The 15659-nt window shown below is 47.6% G+C and overlaps 1 protein-coding gene across 1 annotated transcript in view; it reads left to right on the top strand.

Moving 5' to 3' along the window:
* The window catches only part of PPP1R37 (protein phosphatase 1 regulatory subunit 37), a 77816-nt gene extending 63068 nt beyond the window's left edge, over positions 1-14748 (top strand). The window contains exons 7-12 of the mRNA XM_056846978.1: positions 1302-1457; positions 4876-4988; positions 6991-7132; positions 7248-7414; positions 10004-10946; positions 14660-14748. Coding sequence (XP_056702956.1) covers positions 1302-1457; positions 4876-4988; positions 6991-7132; positions 7248-7414; positions 10004-10946; positions 14660-14742 — 1604 coding nt within the window. The 3' untranslated portion in view covers positions 14743-14748. The remainder of the gene's footprint in view (positions 1-1301; positions 1458-4875; positions 4989-6990; positions 7133-7247; positions 7415-10003; positions 10947-14659) is intronic.
* Positions 14749-15659: the final 911 nt, after the last annotated feature.

Raw genomic sequence — 15659 nt, 5'->3', positions numbered from 1 at the left:
GTTTGCAGTCCAGAGAGTTCCCTCATAGTGCAAGTCCTCTTTGGTCCCCTTACGATCCGCTAAAACTTGATCCGCTTCAAGTTTGGTGGTCAGGGTCGTGGTCACTAGTGGCAGAGCTTCCTGCTCCCATGCCGAAATAGGTCCGGCTTGATCCGGAAGATCCAGTTGCGGCTGGACCTGAACCGCTAAGGTCGCTGCGCTGACACCAAAGACGGGGGTTGACAGCTTAGCAATCCCGGCCATTGAAGCGGTGGTCGAGGTCATTCCGTGGAAGAGCGCAACCATCCGTTTTGCCGGTGCTTTTAACCCGGCTCCGCACAACCGGGCCAGTTGAGCATCCTCCCCTAGACAATCTGACACTAGGAGGTCGTGGTGGGCGCTGGCCTCCACTCTGTGCCCGTACAAGTCCAGTCAGGCGGCTACGTTCCACTTCTGCCCGATGAACGTTGTCTAGGGCGTCCTCAAAGGAAGGTATCAAGGAGGAGACCCTTCCAGGGCTCCGGCTCCGGGGAACAGATCCACCGGGACCGGGGCGAACCACACCGGGCTCACTCGGAGAGCTCTGTCGTAGCTCCCATCCGAGTGGCAGGCGAGCCACACGGGGCTCCAGCCATGGTAAACTCACTCGGAGAGCTTTGTCTTAGCTCCCATCCGAGTGGCAGGCGAACCCTCCTGGGCTCCAGCCTGACTGATGAAAAGGGTGATGAGAGATAGCTGTCATAATGTGAGCTCTTGACCCATCGAACCAGAAATCACCACAGAGACAATCAGATTCCAAGCAGATGGCTTTACTGGTCAAATAGGCAATACAGTGCTTTGAAGGCAAGATGACAGCTATGAGTTGTCTTGCCCGTTAGTTGGAAATATAAGGCAGAGAAACGGCGGGAGATTACAAAGCATAAACAGAGCATTATTTCCCAGGAGTGGCGTTCCCAGGCTTTGGTATGTGAAGCCGTCCTTGAAGTCTGGACGGTTCAGCAAAGAAACGAAAGGAAACATCTAAACCGAGATAACAGCCTGACATTGGGTTTACCCTCCATGTTTGCAACCTAATTTTAAGGACTGTCCAGATCTAGCTTGGTAGCCATTAAAGCCTTCTCTCCCCTTTGCCCCCATCCAGCAAACTCAATGACAGGGTTGGCTAAAAGGGGATTGGAGGCTGCTGGGGGCAGGGGGGGGTCTTTATGAATTTCCAGGACTGGCACCATGCTGGGCAAGACAAATGCTTGGGGGGGGGGGTTGGCATCAGCGAGTGGGCAGGTCGGTACTTCTCACTGACACCCCCCGGTCATCTTCCTTAGCGACCGCTCTGAAAATGAATGTGAACCTGCGAGAGCTTTACCTGGCTGATAACAAGCTGAACAGCCTCCAGGACTCGGCTCAGCTCGGCAACCTCCTGAAATTCAACTGTTCCATTCAGATCCTAGACCTGAGGAACAACCACATCCTGGACTCAGGTGAGTGGGTGTTTGTGGGCGTGTGCATTGGGGGAAATCCTCTGTCTTCTCCATATCTCTAGGGAACTGCGTGTCTAGTTTGTGTGGAGGGGGTGCTGAATGGGCTGCAGTATGAAGAGGGAATTGGTGGAAATTGCTGCTCCCTGTTAAGATAACATTAAGGGGGCTTGAGGTTCCTTAACTGCCTGATTGGATACTGGCCATTGATAACAGGTGTGTATATCAGTAGGGTGCTTTGGAGCTTCGTATAATTTATTCTTTTTTCCAGAGCTGCACCAGATAACCCGAGAAAGAGGTACTCACAGGTTAAAAACTGTCACCTCGTTAACAATGCGCTCCTGTGCACAGTTCCTCCCATCTAAGCACACTGATGATGATGTGCTCAGACTGGAGTAACTGCATGGGTATAAAGAGCTCATCTGCCTTTGAAGAAGAGGAGTTGGTTTTCATACCCCACTTTTTCTCTACCTTTAAGGAGTCTCAAAGTGGCTTACAACCACCTTCCCTTCCTTTGGCCACAACAGACAACTTGTGAGGTAGATGGGGCTGAGAGAGAACTGTGACTGGCCTGGGGTCACCCAGCAGGCTTCATGTGGAGGAGTGGGGAAACCAACCCAGTTCTCCCGATTAGAGTCCTCAGCTCCTAACCACTACACCACGCTTGCTCTCAATTAATTTGAACCAATTAATTGATGAATTACTGAAATGTCGATTCTGATCTGGATGGCCCAGGCTAGGCTGATCTTGTCAGATCTTGGAAGCTCAGTAGGGTCAGTCCTGATTAATACCTGGATAGGAGGCCACCAAGGAAGACCAGGGTTGCTCTGTGTTGCAATGGCAAAGGTTGCAATGGCAAACCACCTCTGCTCCTTACAAGGGGGTCCTTGTAAGTCAGCTGCGACTTGACGGCACTTTCCACCCCCAAGTAAAACTTCATATTATAAAACCTCACCATAGCTTACATTTTGAGATAACAGAAGAGAGCAATACATAACCAAAGCTTTCATCATCAACACTTTTTAAAAAAATCCCTAGTCCCAAATCGAAAGGAAATCATTAAATTAACACAGGGCATTGACCCAGCTGTTAATTGCAAGAAGCTGCAACCCCGCCTCCAAAACCAGTGAACTTAGTTTAGTTTAGCTGTTCCCTGAAACAAAACATGAGATGAAGGTTGGCAAACTGCATGCTAGGAATTAATAGTAAAGGGATTGGAAATAAAACAGCCAATACTGTTATGCTCCTGTATAAAGCCATGATGCGGTCTAATTTGGATCACTGTGTGCAATTCTGGACACTGTATCTCCAAACGGACATAGCAGAACTGGAGAAAGTGCAGCGAAAGGCAAGCAAGAAGATTAAAGGTTTGGAGCACCTGGAATGGCTGGCGAGTCTGGGACTTTTCAGTGAAGAAAAAGAGATGGCTATGAGGAGACATGAGAGAGGTTGATAAAATTGTGCACAGGGTAGAGAACATGGGTAGAAGGAAGGAGCTTTTTCTCCCCCTCCCATAAGACTGTAACTTGGGGGGCACCCCCTGTAGTTGTTGAGAACCAGGTTCAAGACAGTCAAAAGGAAATACTTCTTTACTTGAGTGATTAATCTGTGGAATTTGCTGCCACTGGAGATCGTGATAGCCCCAAGCATAGATGGCTTTAAAAGGGGATTAGACAGATACATGTAGGAGAGGGTCTATCAGTGGCTTCTATCCATGGTGACTAAAGGGAACCTCCACATTCAGAGGTAGTCAAACTCTGAAAACCAGTGCTGGAAGGCAACATCAGGGGAAGGCCGCGGCCTCTTTGGCCTGTTGTTGGTCCTCCAGGATGACTGTTTCAGCCAGTTTGTGAGACAGGATGGCAAAGTGATGGTATTGCTTTACTTTGCTCTGGTTAGGCCTCACTTAGGGTATTGTGTTCAGTTTTGGGCACCACAATTTAAGAAGGATGTAGACAAGCTGGAACGTGTCCAGAGGAGGGCAACAAAGATGGTGACGGGTCTGGAGACTAAGTCCTATAAGGAAAGGGTAAAGGAGCTGGGTATGTTTAGCCTGGAGAGGAGACAACTGAGAGGTGATATGATAACCATATTTTTATTTATTTATTTGTATTTATTTATTATTTCAATTTCTAACCCACTCTCCCTGGCCAAAGCTGGCCTCAGGGCGAGTAACAACATTAAAATCAACATATAAACCATAACACATCTAAAATGTTTTTTAGAAACTTGTGAAGTTCTCAGCAATCTAAAACAGCAGATGGCATTAGGAATACAGTACCCGCTGAGAGCACAGCAAGAAGACAAGCCCCCTCTAGTTCATGAAATAAATACAGATAAGGAAGGGGTAGGGAGGCCAGCACCAATAACATCTGTGGCTGCCCTGAATTGTAGGCCTGGTGGAATATTTCTGTTTTGCAGCCCCCACAGAACTCTTTAAGGTCCTGCAGGACCCTGGTGTTACTAGGAAGAGCATTCCACCAGGCCGGTGCCAGGGCCAAGAAAGCCCTGACTCTTGTCAAGGACAGCTGCACACTCTTCAAAGTACTTGAAGGGCTGTCATATAGAGAATGGTGTGGAGATGTTTTCTGTTGCCCCAGAAGATCGGACCAGAACCAATGGGTTGAAATTAAATCAAAAGAGATTACGGCTAAACATTAGGAAGAACTTTCTGACTGTTAGAGCAGTTCCTCAGTGGAACAGGCTTCCTCAGGAGGCGGTGGACTCTCCTTCTTTGGAGGCTTTTAAGCAGAGGCTAGATGGCCATCAAGAGTCCCGTGGCGCAGAGTGATAAGCTGCAGTACTGCAGTCCAAGCTGTGCTCACAACCTGAGTTTGATCCCAACGGAAGTAGGTTTCAGGTAGCCGGCTCAAGGTTGATTCAGCCTTCCATCCTTCCGAGGTTGGTAAAATTAGTACCCAGCTTGCTGGGGGTAAAGGGAAGATGACTGGGGAAGGCACTGGCAAACCTCCCTGTAAACGAAGTCTGCTTAGTAAACTTTGGGATGTGATGTCACCCCATGGGTCAGGAATGACCTGGGGCTTGCACAGGGGACCTTTACCATATAGATGGCAATCTGCCAGCAAGGCTGATTCTGTGAACTGGTCTGATCTAGCAGAGCTCGTCTTACATTCAAAGGTGCCAAACATGCTGACTTGCCCTGTGAGTTTTTCTTCCATCCTTACTTGGCATTTTTTTTAAAAAACCGCCACAACACGAGCCAGGCCCTGCTACTGTAGCAGAAGTCCAAAGGAGGAAAAGGACCAGCTGAGCCTGTGTGTGCCCCCCGGCCATGCTGGCATAATGTCTGGGGAGAACTTGTCTTGTGCAAAAGGCTGGCAGTGACCAACTCCACTCCTCTTCCCCCCTGCCCCTCTTGTTTCCTGCCTTCCCTGAAGTTGTCTGTCTATTTGCTTTGCAGGGTTGGCCTATGTCTGTGAGGGGTTGAAGGAGCAGCGGAAAGGCCTGGTCACACTGGTGCTGTGGAACAACCAGCTAACTCACACTGGCATGGCTTATATGGGGATGACGCTGGTGAGTCCAAGATAGTTTCGGAGGGTAGCCGTGTTGGTCTGCAGTAAAATGGCTGGATTCAAGTCCAGCAGAACCTTACAGACCAACAAGATTTTCGGGGTGTAAGCTTTCGAGAGCTCTCTTAGGTCAGTTATCTGACAAAGGGAGCTTTGACTTCTGAAAACTTCATACCTCAAAAATCTTGTTGGTCTCTACGGTGCTCCTGGACTCTACTCTAGCCATGAGCCCTAGGTGCGCCCAGCAGGCCCCCTTCTTGGGGGTCTCTGCAGGATTCAGCACTTGTCTCCACAGATGCTTTTCTCTGCTTTCTGAAACCCGGTCCCTCTTATTGAGTGCTGAAGCCGCCCTGTTCTGAGGCCTGAGCCCTACTGCCCCACTGTCTACTTCCCCTCTGTCCCCCCCCAACTGCAGCAGCACTTGGAGATCTTGTGCATCCCAGGCTAAGAAAGATGCATCCTGAGCCATGGGGCCTTTTTGTAAATGGAGGTGGAAGTACTCTGATTTTCTCTACCTTTAAGGAGTCTCAAACCAGCTTACAATCACCTTCCCTTCCCCTCCTCACAATTGACACTTTGTGAGATATGTGGGGCTAAGAGAGCTTGGAGAGAACTGTGACTGGCCCAAGGTCACCCAGCTGGCTTCATATGGAGGAGTGGGGAAACCAACCTGGTTAACCAGATTAGGGTCCACCGCTCTTAACCACTGCACCACGCTGTAAGGCTGGAGGGGGAACCTGATTGGGGGCCTCTGGCTGGAAAATCCATCCACTTTCCTCCTTGATCTTTGTCGAAGATAGGAGTGTCAGGTCAGGGGTGGTGTAGGTGGGAGGGGTTTGCAAGAGCACATTGCTTATCTGGAACTCACAGGTGGAGCCTTCGGCTTCTTTTCTCTCCCCCTCCCCCTGGGCCAGGTCTCTTTAAAATTGAAAATTGAGCCCCCCCACCCCGGCCTGACCTTCTCCTGTCACATATTGAAAACAGACTGGAGAGTTATCATGCTGTGAAATGGTGGGGCCAACTTATTTAGAAGACTGTATGTAGCTGCCCCACCTTGAAAAAGGCATACTTGCACTGGGGGGGGGGGCAGGTGGGGAAAGACACACCAAAAGGGATAACTGAAGAGGCAAAAAATCTGGAGAGCACCTTCCCTGCCAAGAAGGGCTAAAGCATTTGAGATTTTTTCAGTCTACAAAAAGGACAGCTGCAGATAGATTGCCCTGACCTGGGTGGCCCAGGCTAGCTTGATCTCGTAAGCTAAGCAGGGTAGATCCTGGTTAGTACTTGGATGGGAAACTACCAAAGAAGCCCAGGGTTGCTGTGCAGAGGCAGGCAATGGCAAACGACCTCTGAACACCACCTGCCTTGAAAACCTTACTGGGACACCATAAATCAGTTGCAACTTTCCACCACCAAAGAGAGATCAGGTAGCTGTTTATGAATCAACAAACAGTGTAAAGAGAATGGATGGGGAAGGGGTTTTTTTGTCCCTTTCTCAGTGAAAATTGGTAGTGGGTTCTGGACAGACCGCAGAGGGCTGAGGACTTCTTCACACTGTGCATGATGAAATTATGCCGTTCACCGCTGCACAATGTGAAACGAAGCCACCGTCACCTCTCCTTTGGGAAAAATTGATTTTTGTCTCTAAACAGCCATTTGCTCTAAAGGCTAGCAAAAGAGTAAAGTGGGTGCCCTATTCTGAATTTTTGTAGAGGTATCACTAGACTCAGGCCGCTAGGAGGTTTAAAGTGCCCTGTCTTCTACCCCCGCCCAGTAGCTTTGGATTAGCAAGTAGGGAGGGGTGAAGGCCTGCCTTCTGAATGAAGCCCTGTGCCGGGTCTCCTGTGAGCCACTGACTTTCTTGCTGCTTTAGACAGCCATGCTTATGCACAGAAGCCTGGCAGGTGGGCAGTTCTGAGGTCAAGTGACACACATGCCAGCTGGCCATGGGCTGAACGAACCCTTAAACATGCAGTGACTGGCTGTCTTTCCTCTTGCACCCTCAGCCTCACATGCAGAGCCTGGAGACTCTGAATCTGGGGCACAACCCCATTGGCAATGAAGGTGTCCGCAACCTGAAGAACGGGCTCATCAGCAACCGCTCGGTGCTCCGGCTGGGCTTGGCCTCGACAAAGCTGACGTGTGAAGGTGAGCCAGGCCTTGCACTTCCTGCCAGACGCGACAGCTCTCCGCCTCCCAAGGCAGAGAAGCTGTCCTAAGTCACACTCCCCATGTTCATGTCAGGCACCTCTTGGTATTCCAGGTGCAGTGGCAGTGGCTGAGTTCATCGCTGAGAGTCCCCGCTTGCTCCGGCTGGACCTGCGAGAAAATGAGATCAAAACTGGGGGGTTGATGGCCTTATCCTTGGCCCTGAAGGTCAACCACTCCCTGCTCAGACTGGACCTCGACAGGGAGCCCAAAAAGGAATCGGTAAGCCTATGCGGGTGAGAAGGTCTGCCTGAGCATCTTTTATTCCCTGCTGTTGTCAGTCAGGCTGAGTGAAGCCATTTGGGATTCCCCAAAGCATTGAGCACAATTTCAGTCATCCACATAATGGCCCAAATGAATTTGCATTCGGGCAGAGAAGGGCAGCAGAAGGGGAGTCCTTTCCTCTTTATGCAACACAGCTGCACAGAGCAGCACAAGCGGATTTTGTGAATGAAAAAAACATATTCCTTGGGGCTCTGCCCTGTGCTGGCATCTCTCCCACTTTGGGCTGCAAGCCTGGCTATTTGGTGCTGGACTGGTTGGTTCCCAGTCACTTGGCTCAAGACAGGTAGTTTCGAATTTAGACAGCGGAGTGGGATTGCGGGACACTATTGTCACATTTTTAAAACTTGCCTGCCTTGGTGAGGCAGTAATACGATCCCACCCAAGGTGCAGAAGTTGTTGTGGGAGCCATTCGACACTCAGTGGCTCATGTTTCCTTCCCAAAAGGTCGTTTCTTCCAGGCATAGCGTTGACTTGGCTGTCTCTAGTAACCACCCTCCTTTAAAAAATAAAAAATGCACACATCATCTCCAAAAGCAAGTCGTTGATACTATAAATGTCAGAGGTAGCAAAATTCCGTTTGAGTCGGGGGCCTCCTGTTCCTCTCCTATGGGGGAGATGTTACAAAGAGAAGCCATCCTGATTCGAATGGATTGATTCTCTGTTTGTTTATTATTTTTGGGTTTTGTGTGGTCATAAGATAGGATGTCCTTATTTCACCAGCGAGCCATTCCCTGTTTACGAACAGTGGGTCAATGAATTGGGATCGGCTACAAATATAAAAGCAACAATTGAAAAGGACATGCACAAGGGATTCAATTTCACCATTCCCGCAGGGGCAAACTCTGTTTGCAAATGGGATTTTATTAAATCTTCCATATAGCAAGATGGAGGGTAGTGCATTTAGCCTGGCAAGCATATATGCTCTATGCTGTTGCAGTGCAGTTAGACACGTAAAGTATAGTGCTATATGTTGTCTATTTGGCCAAGGCTCCCAACTCAAGGCTTTTGTTGTGTTTTGTGTGTTTATTATTTCAAACTGGCTTTTCTTTGCAGCACATCAACACATAATGCTGCTTTATTCTGAACCAGACCATTGGTCCGTCATCATAGAATCATAGAGTTGGAAGGGACCACCAGGGTCATCTAGTCCAACCTCCTGCACAATGCAGGAGATTAACAACGACCTCCCCCCCACATCCACAGTAACCCCAACCCTCCCCCCACCATGCAGGATCCCACAATCAAAGCACTCCCGACAGATGGCCATCCTGCCTCTGCTTAAAGACCTCCAAAGACGGGGACTCCACCACCCTCCGAGGCAGAGCATTCCACCATCAAACAGCCCTCACCGTCAGGAAGTTCTTCCTAATGTTTAGGTGGAATCGCTTTTCTATTAGTTTAAATCCATTACTCCGTATCCTAGTGTCTGGAGCAACAGAGAACAAGCTAGTGATCGGTATTGTCTACTCAGACTGGCAGTGGCTGTCCAGGGTCTCAGGCAAAGGTTTTCCACATCACCTACCTCCTGATCCTTTTAACTGGAGATGCCGGGGATTGAACTGGGGACCATGTGCACACCAAGCAGATGCTCTAGTGCTTGGGCCACAGCCCTTCCCCTGAAAGCATTGCTCTCCCCTCCTCCAATTTATCGTAACAGCCACCATGTGACGTAGATTAGGCTGAGAGTGACTGGCCCAAGATTGCTCAGTGAGCTTCCCTGGCAGAGTAGGGATTTGAACGTGGGCCTCCCAGACCTGAGCCTGGTACCCTAACCACTCCACCACACTGGCGACGGCTCCCAAGATCCATTTTCAGGGTCCCCTTTCCAACCAATGGGCTAAAGCCACACAGGCTCTCTTGACTGGCATGACTGCTAGCCCAATGTGGCAAAAAATTTAGTTTCTGAGGTTCTCCTCTACTGACTGGGGCTGCACCAGCCTTTATGGTTCTCTGGCTCTTTCCAAGCTACTCAGTAGCAGACTCAGATAGGCAAAGGCCTGATAGCTTGTGTAAAACAGAACTTTTTTTGTGGGGGAGGGAGGTGTTTGTATAATCGGGAATAAGGTTGTTTAATATCTGTGATGTTTAGTCAGTTCCAATTGCTATATTCCTTGTATATCTTACACTGTTTATTGCATCCTTTGCCAGTTTTGCAATTCAGCTCTGTGATATTATTTTATGTACGATAACAGTTTTTAGAGCTTCACTCTCTAATTTTGTAACCCATTTCTCCACCCCCACCCCCCATTGGTCATATGTTCTCTCTTTTTCTTATTGCCTTGTTTTAAATTATTGCCTTGTTTTAAATTCTTATTTTCTTATTGCCTTGTTTTAAATTCACCTTGAGTCTCGATTGAGAAAGGAGTCTTATAAATGAAATGAATAGTCACAGCACCTGCCTTCTTGAGCCAAGCAACTCTATAATTTCCTGGAAGTAAATGATGCCACTTCATGTCTTTCAAATGATGCTGCTTGCAATCGTGCCTTGTTGGCTCAGCTCAGCAGTCTTTCTTGCTCCCTTTGCAGGTGAAGAGTTTTATTGAGACACAGAAAGCCCTCCTGACAGAAATCCAGAACGGCTGCAAGCGTAACTTTGTCCTTGCCAAAGAGAAGGAAGAGAAGGAGCAGAAGCTCCAGCAGTCTGCCTCAATGCCCGAAATCACCATCACTGAACCCCTCGAAGAGGGTCCTGTGGAGGACGGCGGGCCCAACGGCAATGTGACACCCACGCTGGAAGAGGGAGAGGAAGTCAGAGAGACGTTAATGGCCCAACAAAATGGGGCCCAAGAGAAGACGGCCGTTGATGGCAACAACGAGTCATCCGATTCAGACACAGACGAAGAAGACAACGAAAAGCTGGAGATGAAGCGTCTCGCTGAGCCGCAGAAACACAGTGAGCCAGAGCGTGGAGATTCCCCCAAGCCACGTTCTTCCCCCGAAAAGGCTGAGGAGGCCCTTAGCTCTGAAATCAGAGTCCCCCAGCTGAACACTACAGAAGAAATAAAATGTGAATCGAGAGGGGAAGTTACGAGTGGGGCCCCAGCGCAAACCAGCTCTCCTGGGAATGAGCGGCGGATCGCAGTTTCCAGCCCTGGCCGAGGCCATAAAATCTTTGTGGTGACGCGGGTGGAGAGCCTGCCGGAGAAGAGTGTGCGGCAAGAGGGCGAGCCTCTTCTGCAGGCGGACCCGCCAAAGCTGGCTAACCCTCCCGCCCAGACCCAGCTAACAAAGACGGACTGCTTGGACAGGCGGGCGCATGAGTCTGTCTCCATGTCAACAGCTGTCTCTGAAACGTTGCCCTCTGTACTGAGCTCTGGCTTAGGTACCGACAATATGAACTCTGGGCTTTGCATGAGCGCAGTTCACAGTGTTCTGCTGCCTAACGGACTAAAGACGGAGTTTGCCCATGCACTACCAGACGCATCCTTGGGGCGCGACTGCAAAATGGCCAGTTGCGCTGCGGAACATGGTAAGTGTGTGTGTGTGTGTGTCTGAGAGCACTGTAGATACTACGCAGAAAAGGAGATACTCTTTTATACAAAGAAGGCCTTTGGTTCCTTCACATTGTGTCATCACACTTGTGACCATAGAACAACCACCCCCCCCCAACCATTTTGAGCCCCTAAGCACCTTTGGAATTCTAGCAGCATGATGGGCACAAAATGGCTGCCGCAGGAGGTGGAGCAAGCCACAAAATGGCTGCCACAGTTTGCCACAGTCAGACAGTGAAGATTTTTGTGCAGTGGTGGCAGCTGCTGCCAGAGTAATGTTTTTTAAAATCTGCACAGCTAATAAAAAACCTTGCTTGGCAAAAGCACCAACTTGCCCTGTCCACTTTCTAAAAAACATTTGACAGGCACCAGGAAAGTTATCTGTGGGCTGTGCTGAAGGTATGGGTTCAGCTCACAGTAATTCCCTCTGTTACATAAGGGGGAAGCATAGTGGCTACCATCTGAACTGCAGCAGAAGGGAAGCAAAACCTACCAGGAATTCATTACCTAGATGTCTAGCTTGTAGCTCTCAGCCAGTAGGGCACTGTAATTCCCTCCCCCATAGTCTGCCATAAGCCATCTTCCCCTCTAAGAGTGACGAGCCGATTTCACCAATCCCATGCAAAACTTCATATCTGATGTAAGAGGCCAACTTTACCAATCAGGAAATTATAAAATGATCACCCCACTCCTCAAGCGTCTGTTAATGGGCCCTGAACTTCCATGACAAACAGGTGGGTCTCGGCCAAACCAGACTCAGAATCAGATAACCTTTATTGGCATAATAAAGTTGATGGTCACAAGGTCGGAGATGTCACAAGGTCACAGATAATACATATCTAGATTAAAATTGAGTTTGAATCTTAACCTTAACAACTTCTGCCAAAAACTCTGCCACCTTCACCGTAACATCAGTTGTAATGTCGTTCAGCAAGAACTGGCAAGTGGATGTTCTATAAGGGGCCATCCATTTGCTTATTAAGGGTAATATAATTTTTTTACGGGGTTCTTCATGTAAACGACAATCTAAAATTATGTGATGTAGGGCATCTGGCTGGCCCGTTCCGCATGGACATACCCTCTTGTTAAAGGGAGTCTTAGTAAATCTCCTGTATAAAACCTTAGATGGAAAGGAATTGAGTCGAGCTAGCATAAGTGCTCTCCGTTGAAGAGGTTCCTCAAGTGTGCTAAAATACTGCTGCATCCTTCCGGGTAATATTGACAAACCCATTTTAAGTGGGGAACATACTGGCGGAGTGAGCGGGCATATTTTCTGGTATTCGTGATCTAAGAGTCGTTGTTTGATTATATAAAAAGCTGCTTTTTCCTCTAGCATTAATAATTCATCCAGGTTAATTCCAATTTGATTAAGTTTGGCTAAAATTGCTGAGAACCAGCTGGCACTGTATGGATCCTTCAGAAGATGGAACATTAGATCTTTCAAGTTGGCTCTAAAGTGGATTTTAATCCAGTATTTAAAAGTCAATATCCAGGCTTTCGTCTCTATTAAATTGTGGCCAATTTTGTGAGAAATGGTTGAATATGAGACACATTTTGGGATTCCTAGTATTTGTCTTATAAAATTTGCCTGAAGGCTCTCCACATTGCTGTTAAAGGCCCTTATCCAAATTGGAATACCATAGAGTATTTGGCTACATGTTTTGAGGTCGAAAATTTTAATAGCCACGGTAACGTTCTGATTGCCCTTGGAGAAAAAGAAGTGTTTTAATTGTGCTGTTAAATGTCTAGCCAAATTTAGCACCCTTTTCCTGTGCCCTGTCCAAGATAGACGATAATTGAATGTGATGCCTAAATATTTGTAGTTTTTAACTTGTTCTATTGGGGTGCTAACAATACTCCATTTCACTGGATGCCAGCTTTTTGCAAAGATCATCACTTTGGTTTTGGGTAATTAATTTGCAATTTATTTTTCTGACAATATTGATGGAAAGTTTTGAGATATCTTTGGAGGCCAATCCTTGTATAAGACAGGATGACCGTGTCATCAACATATAGTAGTAACAAAACTGCTTGGTCTCCTAGTTTAGGAAGATGGCCATTGATGGATTGAAAGCTTTGAGGTAGATCGCTCAAGAATAAGTTAAACAAAAGAGGGGCCAAACACATCCTTGTTTGACACCCTTGGAGACCGGGATTTCAGAGGTTAAGCATCCCTTGTCAGAGTATTTAACCTGGCAAGAAGTATTAGTATATAGTTTTTTAATAAGAAAAAGAAGCCGGAGATCAATTCCAAGGGACAATAGTTTGTCCCATAGGCATTCTCTAGTGATAGAGTCAAATGCCCCCTTTAAATCAATAAAGGCAACGTATAATTTGTTTTTGCCTAATTTGGAGTACTTTTCAGCTAAATGAGATAACGTTAAGCAGTGATCTATTGTAGATTTTTTGTTAGTTAAGTCAGTCTTCTCTGGACCAACGATGTCATTAGACTTTACCCACTCAATCAGCCGGAGTTCCAGATGTTTGGCGTATAATTTGCCTATAATGTTAAGCAGACTAATTGGGCGAAGGTTTTCTGGTAGATCAGCGTCGCCTTTCTTATGGATGGGGATAATTACTGAATTTAGCCAGGCATCGGGTACAACCCCATGTTGATCTATTACTGTAAATACCTTGGCCAAACCAGATTGCCTTTTGTGCAAAAATTGATTAAGTTTGGCAGGATGGGCCAATGTAGTATGGAAATGAATGGGTTATTCTACTGTGAACCCCAGGGGTCCAAGATCCCAGATGCTCTAGGAGGCGCTCTTGAGCCCTAGAATTTTGTGTCACATCTCCCCCTTTGATAAAGACAGAAGAAAAAACCCTACTGAATCTAATGTGTCATGATGTCCCCCATTCACCTAGTTTGGAGAGATCCTCTTTGGTTTTCACCATCCTCAATAACTTGGTATCATCTACAGGCTCAGCCATTTCGTTGCTCACCTTCGATTCCAGATCGCTTGAGAACAAAGTAAATAGCACCAATCCCAGTACACATCCTGGAACTCAAGAAGCCCTTCCATATGCTGTGAATTCTCCTGTTAATAGTCCTTTTTCACCTGTAATGAGGACAGCCATTAAGCTAACTGACTTGTAACTTTTTGAGTGCCTCTCCCTCCCCTTCTTTAAAAAAATATTCAGCATTATGTTGCTGATTTCCTAATTCCCTGGCAAGGAGGCCAGTTTCAGTGCCGAGTTGAATAAGGGGAGGGGCTGTGTCTCAGTGGCAGGGCATCTGCTTTGCATGCAGAAGGTCCCAGGTTCATTCCCCGGCAGCATTTCCAGTTGAAAGGACCAGGCAGTTGGTGATATAAAAGAGACCTTTTATATCAGCTGCTGCCAGTCTGACTAGACTAAACTGACCTTAATGGACCAATGGTCTGAGCCGGTATAAGGCAGCTTCATGTGTTCTGTTGAAGCAACTGTTCATATGCAAAAGACAATGTACAGTGTGTGCGAGTGTACATACTCGCAACAGCATGTATTCCACGATTTTGCATCACGTAGCCAGCAGCATTTTCCTTCTCCGCTACTTCTTTTGAAATATTTTTTAGCTCTGCACAGGGCTGGCTGGAAAAATCAAACTGACACCGATCCATAGGGTAGCATAGCCATTCCCTCTGTGGCTCTATACAGGTGGCTTCATGGTTGGCTAAATCTCCCAACTCTTTCTTCCTTTGCTTTTCAGAACTGAGCTGTTCCAAGAATGATAAGGAGCTTGAGGAATTGCTCTTGGAAGCGAGCCTAGAGATGGGGCAGGAACCAATGTGATGCTTTAGGTAAGGGGGACACCCTTTGGAATAGACCAGACAGTTGTGGTGGAGTGCCTGCTTTGTGAACCGGGCATCCCATACTGGTTCTGTTGCCGGCCTTGCTGTGGAAAGGACTTGGAGAAGAAGGTATTGGGGAAGACCTGTCTCTGCCCAAAGCTCTAAGAAGCCTGCCACTGCTGAGCCAAGGGTCAACCTCAGCATTGGGTAGCTTGGTGTGTACTTATTCCCTTTGTCTGAACAAGGCAGTCCCAGAAGGGGGTTCCTAATCTTCAAGAACGGAGGTTGTATGTTACTCTGCCTTCCTCATGCATCTCTGGCAGTTGAGTCCGAAACACATTGACACTGAGAGGCAAATCCCGCAGAGTTCCTTAGGGCTCTTTTCCCAGCGCTTTGCTTCGGGACTATGGCAAGAACCTCCTGACTGATGCAAAGCTTTTAAAAACATCAGCTGGTCTTTCTTCACCAGCTAGCTTTACAGGGCAGCCATATGCAGAGTTACTCCCATCTAAGCTGCATTGAGTAACTGCATAGACTAGTAAAATTTGAGTCCAGGAGCACTTTAAGAGCCAACAGGAATTCAAGGCTGTAAGCTTTCGAGAGTCAAAGGGAGGGAAGAGAACTTTGACTCTCAAAAGCTCATACCCTGGTCTTCAAGGGTGCTACTGGACTCAAATCTTGCTCTTCTACTGCAAACCAACATGGCTACCCTCTCAGAACGATGTGCATAGGATTGCTCGGTCCATCAAATTTCTGACTTCTATACTTTGAAGTTAAACAGTTGGGCTCTGTTCTGGTGGGTAGGTCCCTCAACACCCCAGAAGTGTGGCAGCTGGATTCTTAAAGGTGTCTACCACAGTGAAGATGGGCTGGATGGTGGAAGAATTGACGGGATTCCACGTGGGGCAGTTTTGAAGT

This window comes from Euleptes europaea, chromosome 3 (assembly GCF_029931775.1).
Source record: "Euleptes europaea isolate rEulEur1 chromosome 3, rEulEur1.hap1, whole genome shotgun sequence".
Lineage (NCBI taxonomy): Eukaryota > Metazoa > Chordata > Lepidosauria > Squamata > Sphaerodactylidae > Euleptes > Euleptes europaea.
This window is presented reverse-complemented; position numbering and strand designations above follow the sequence as displayed.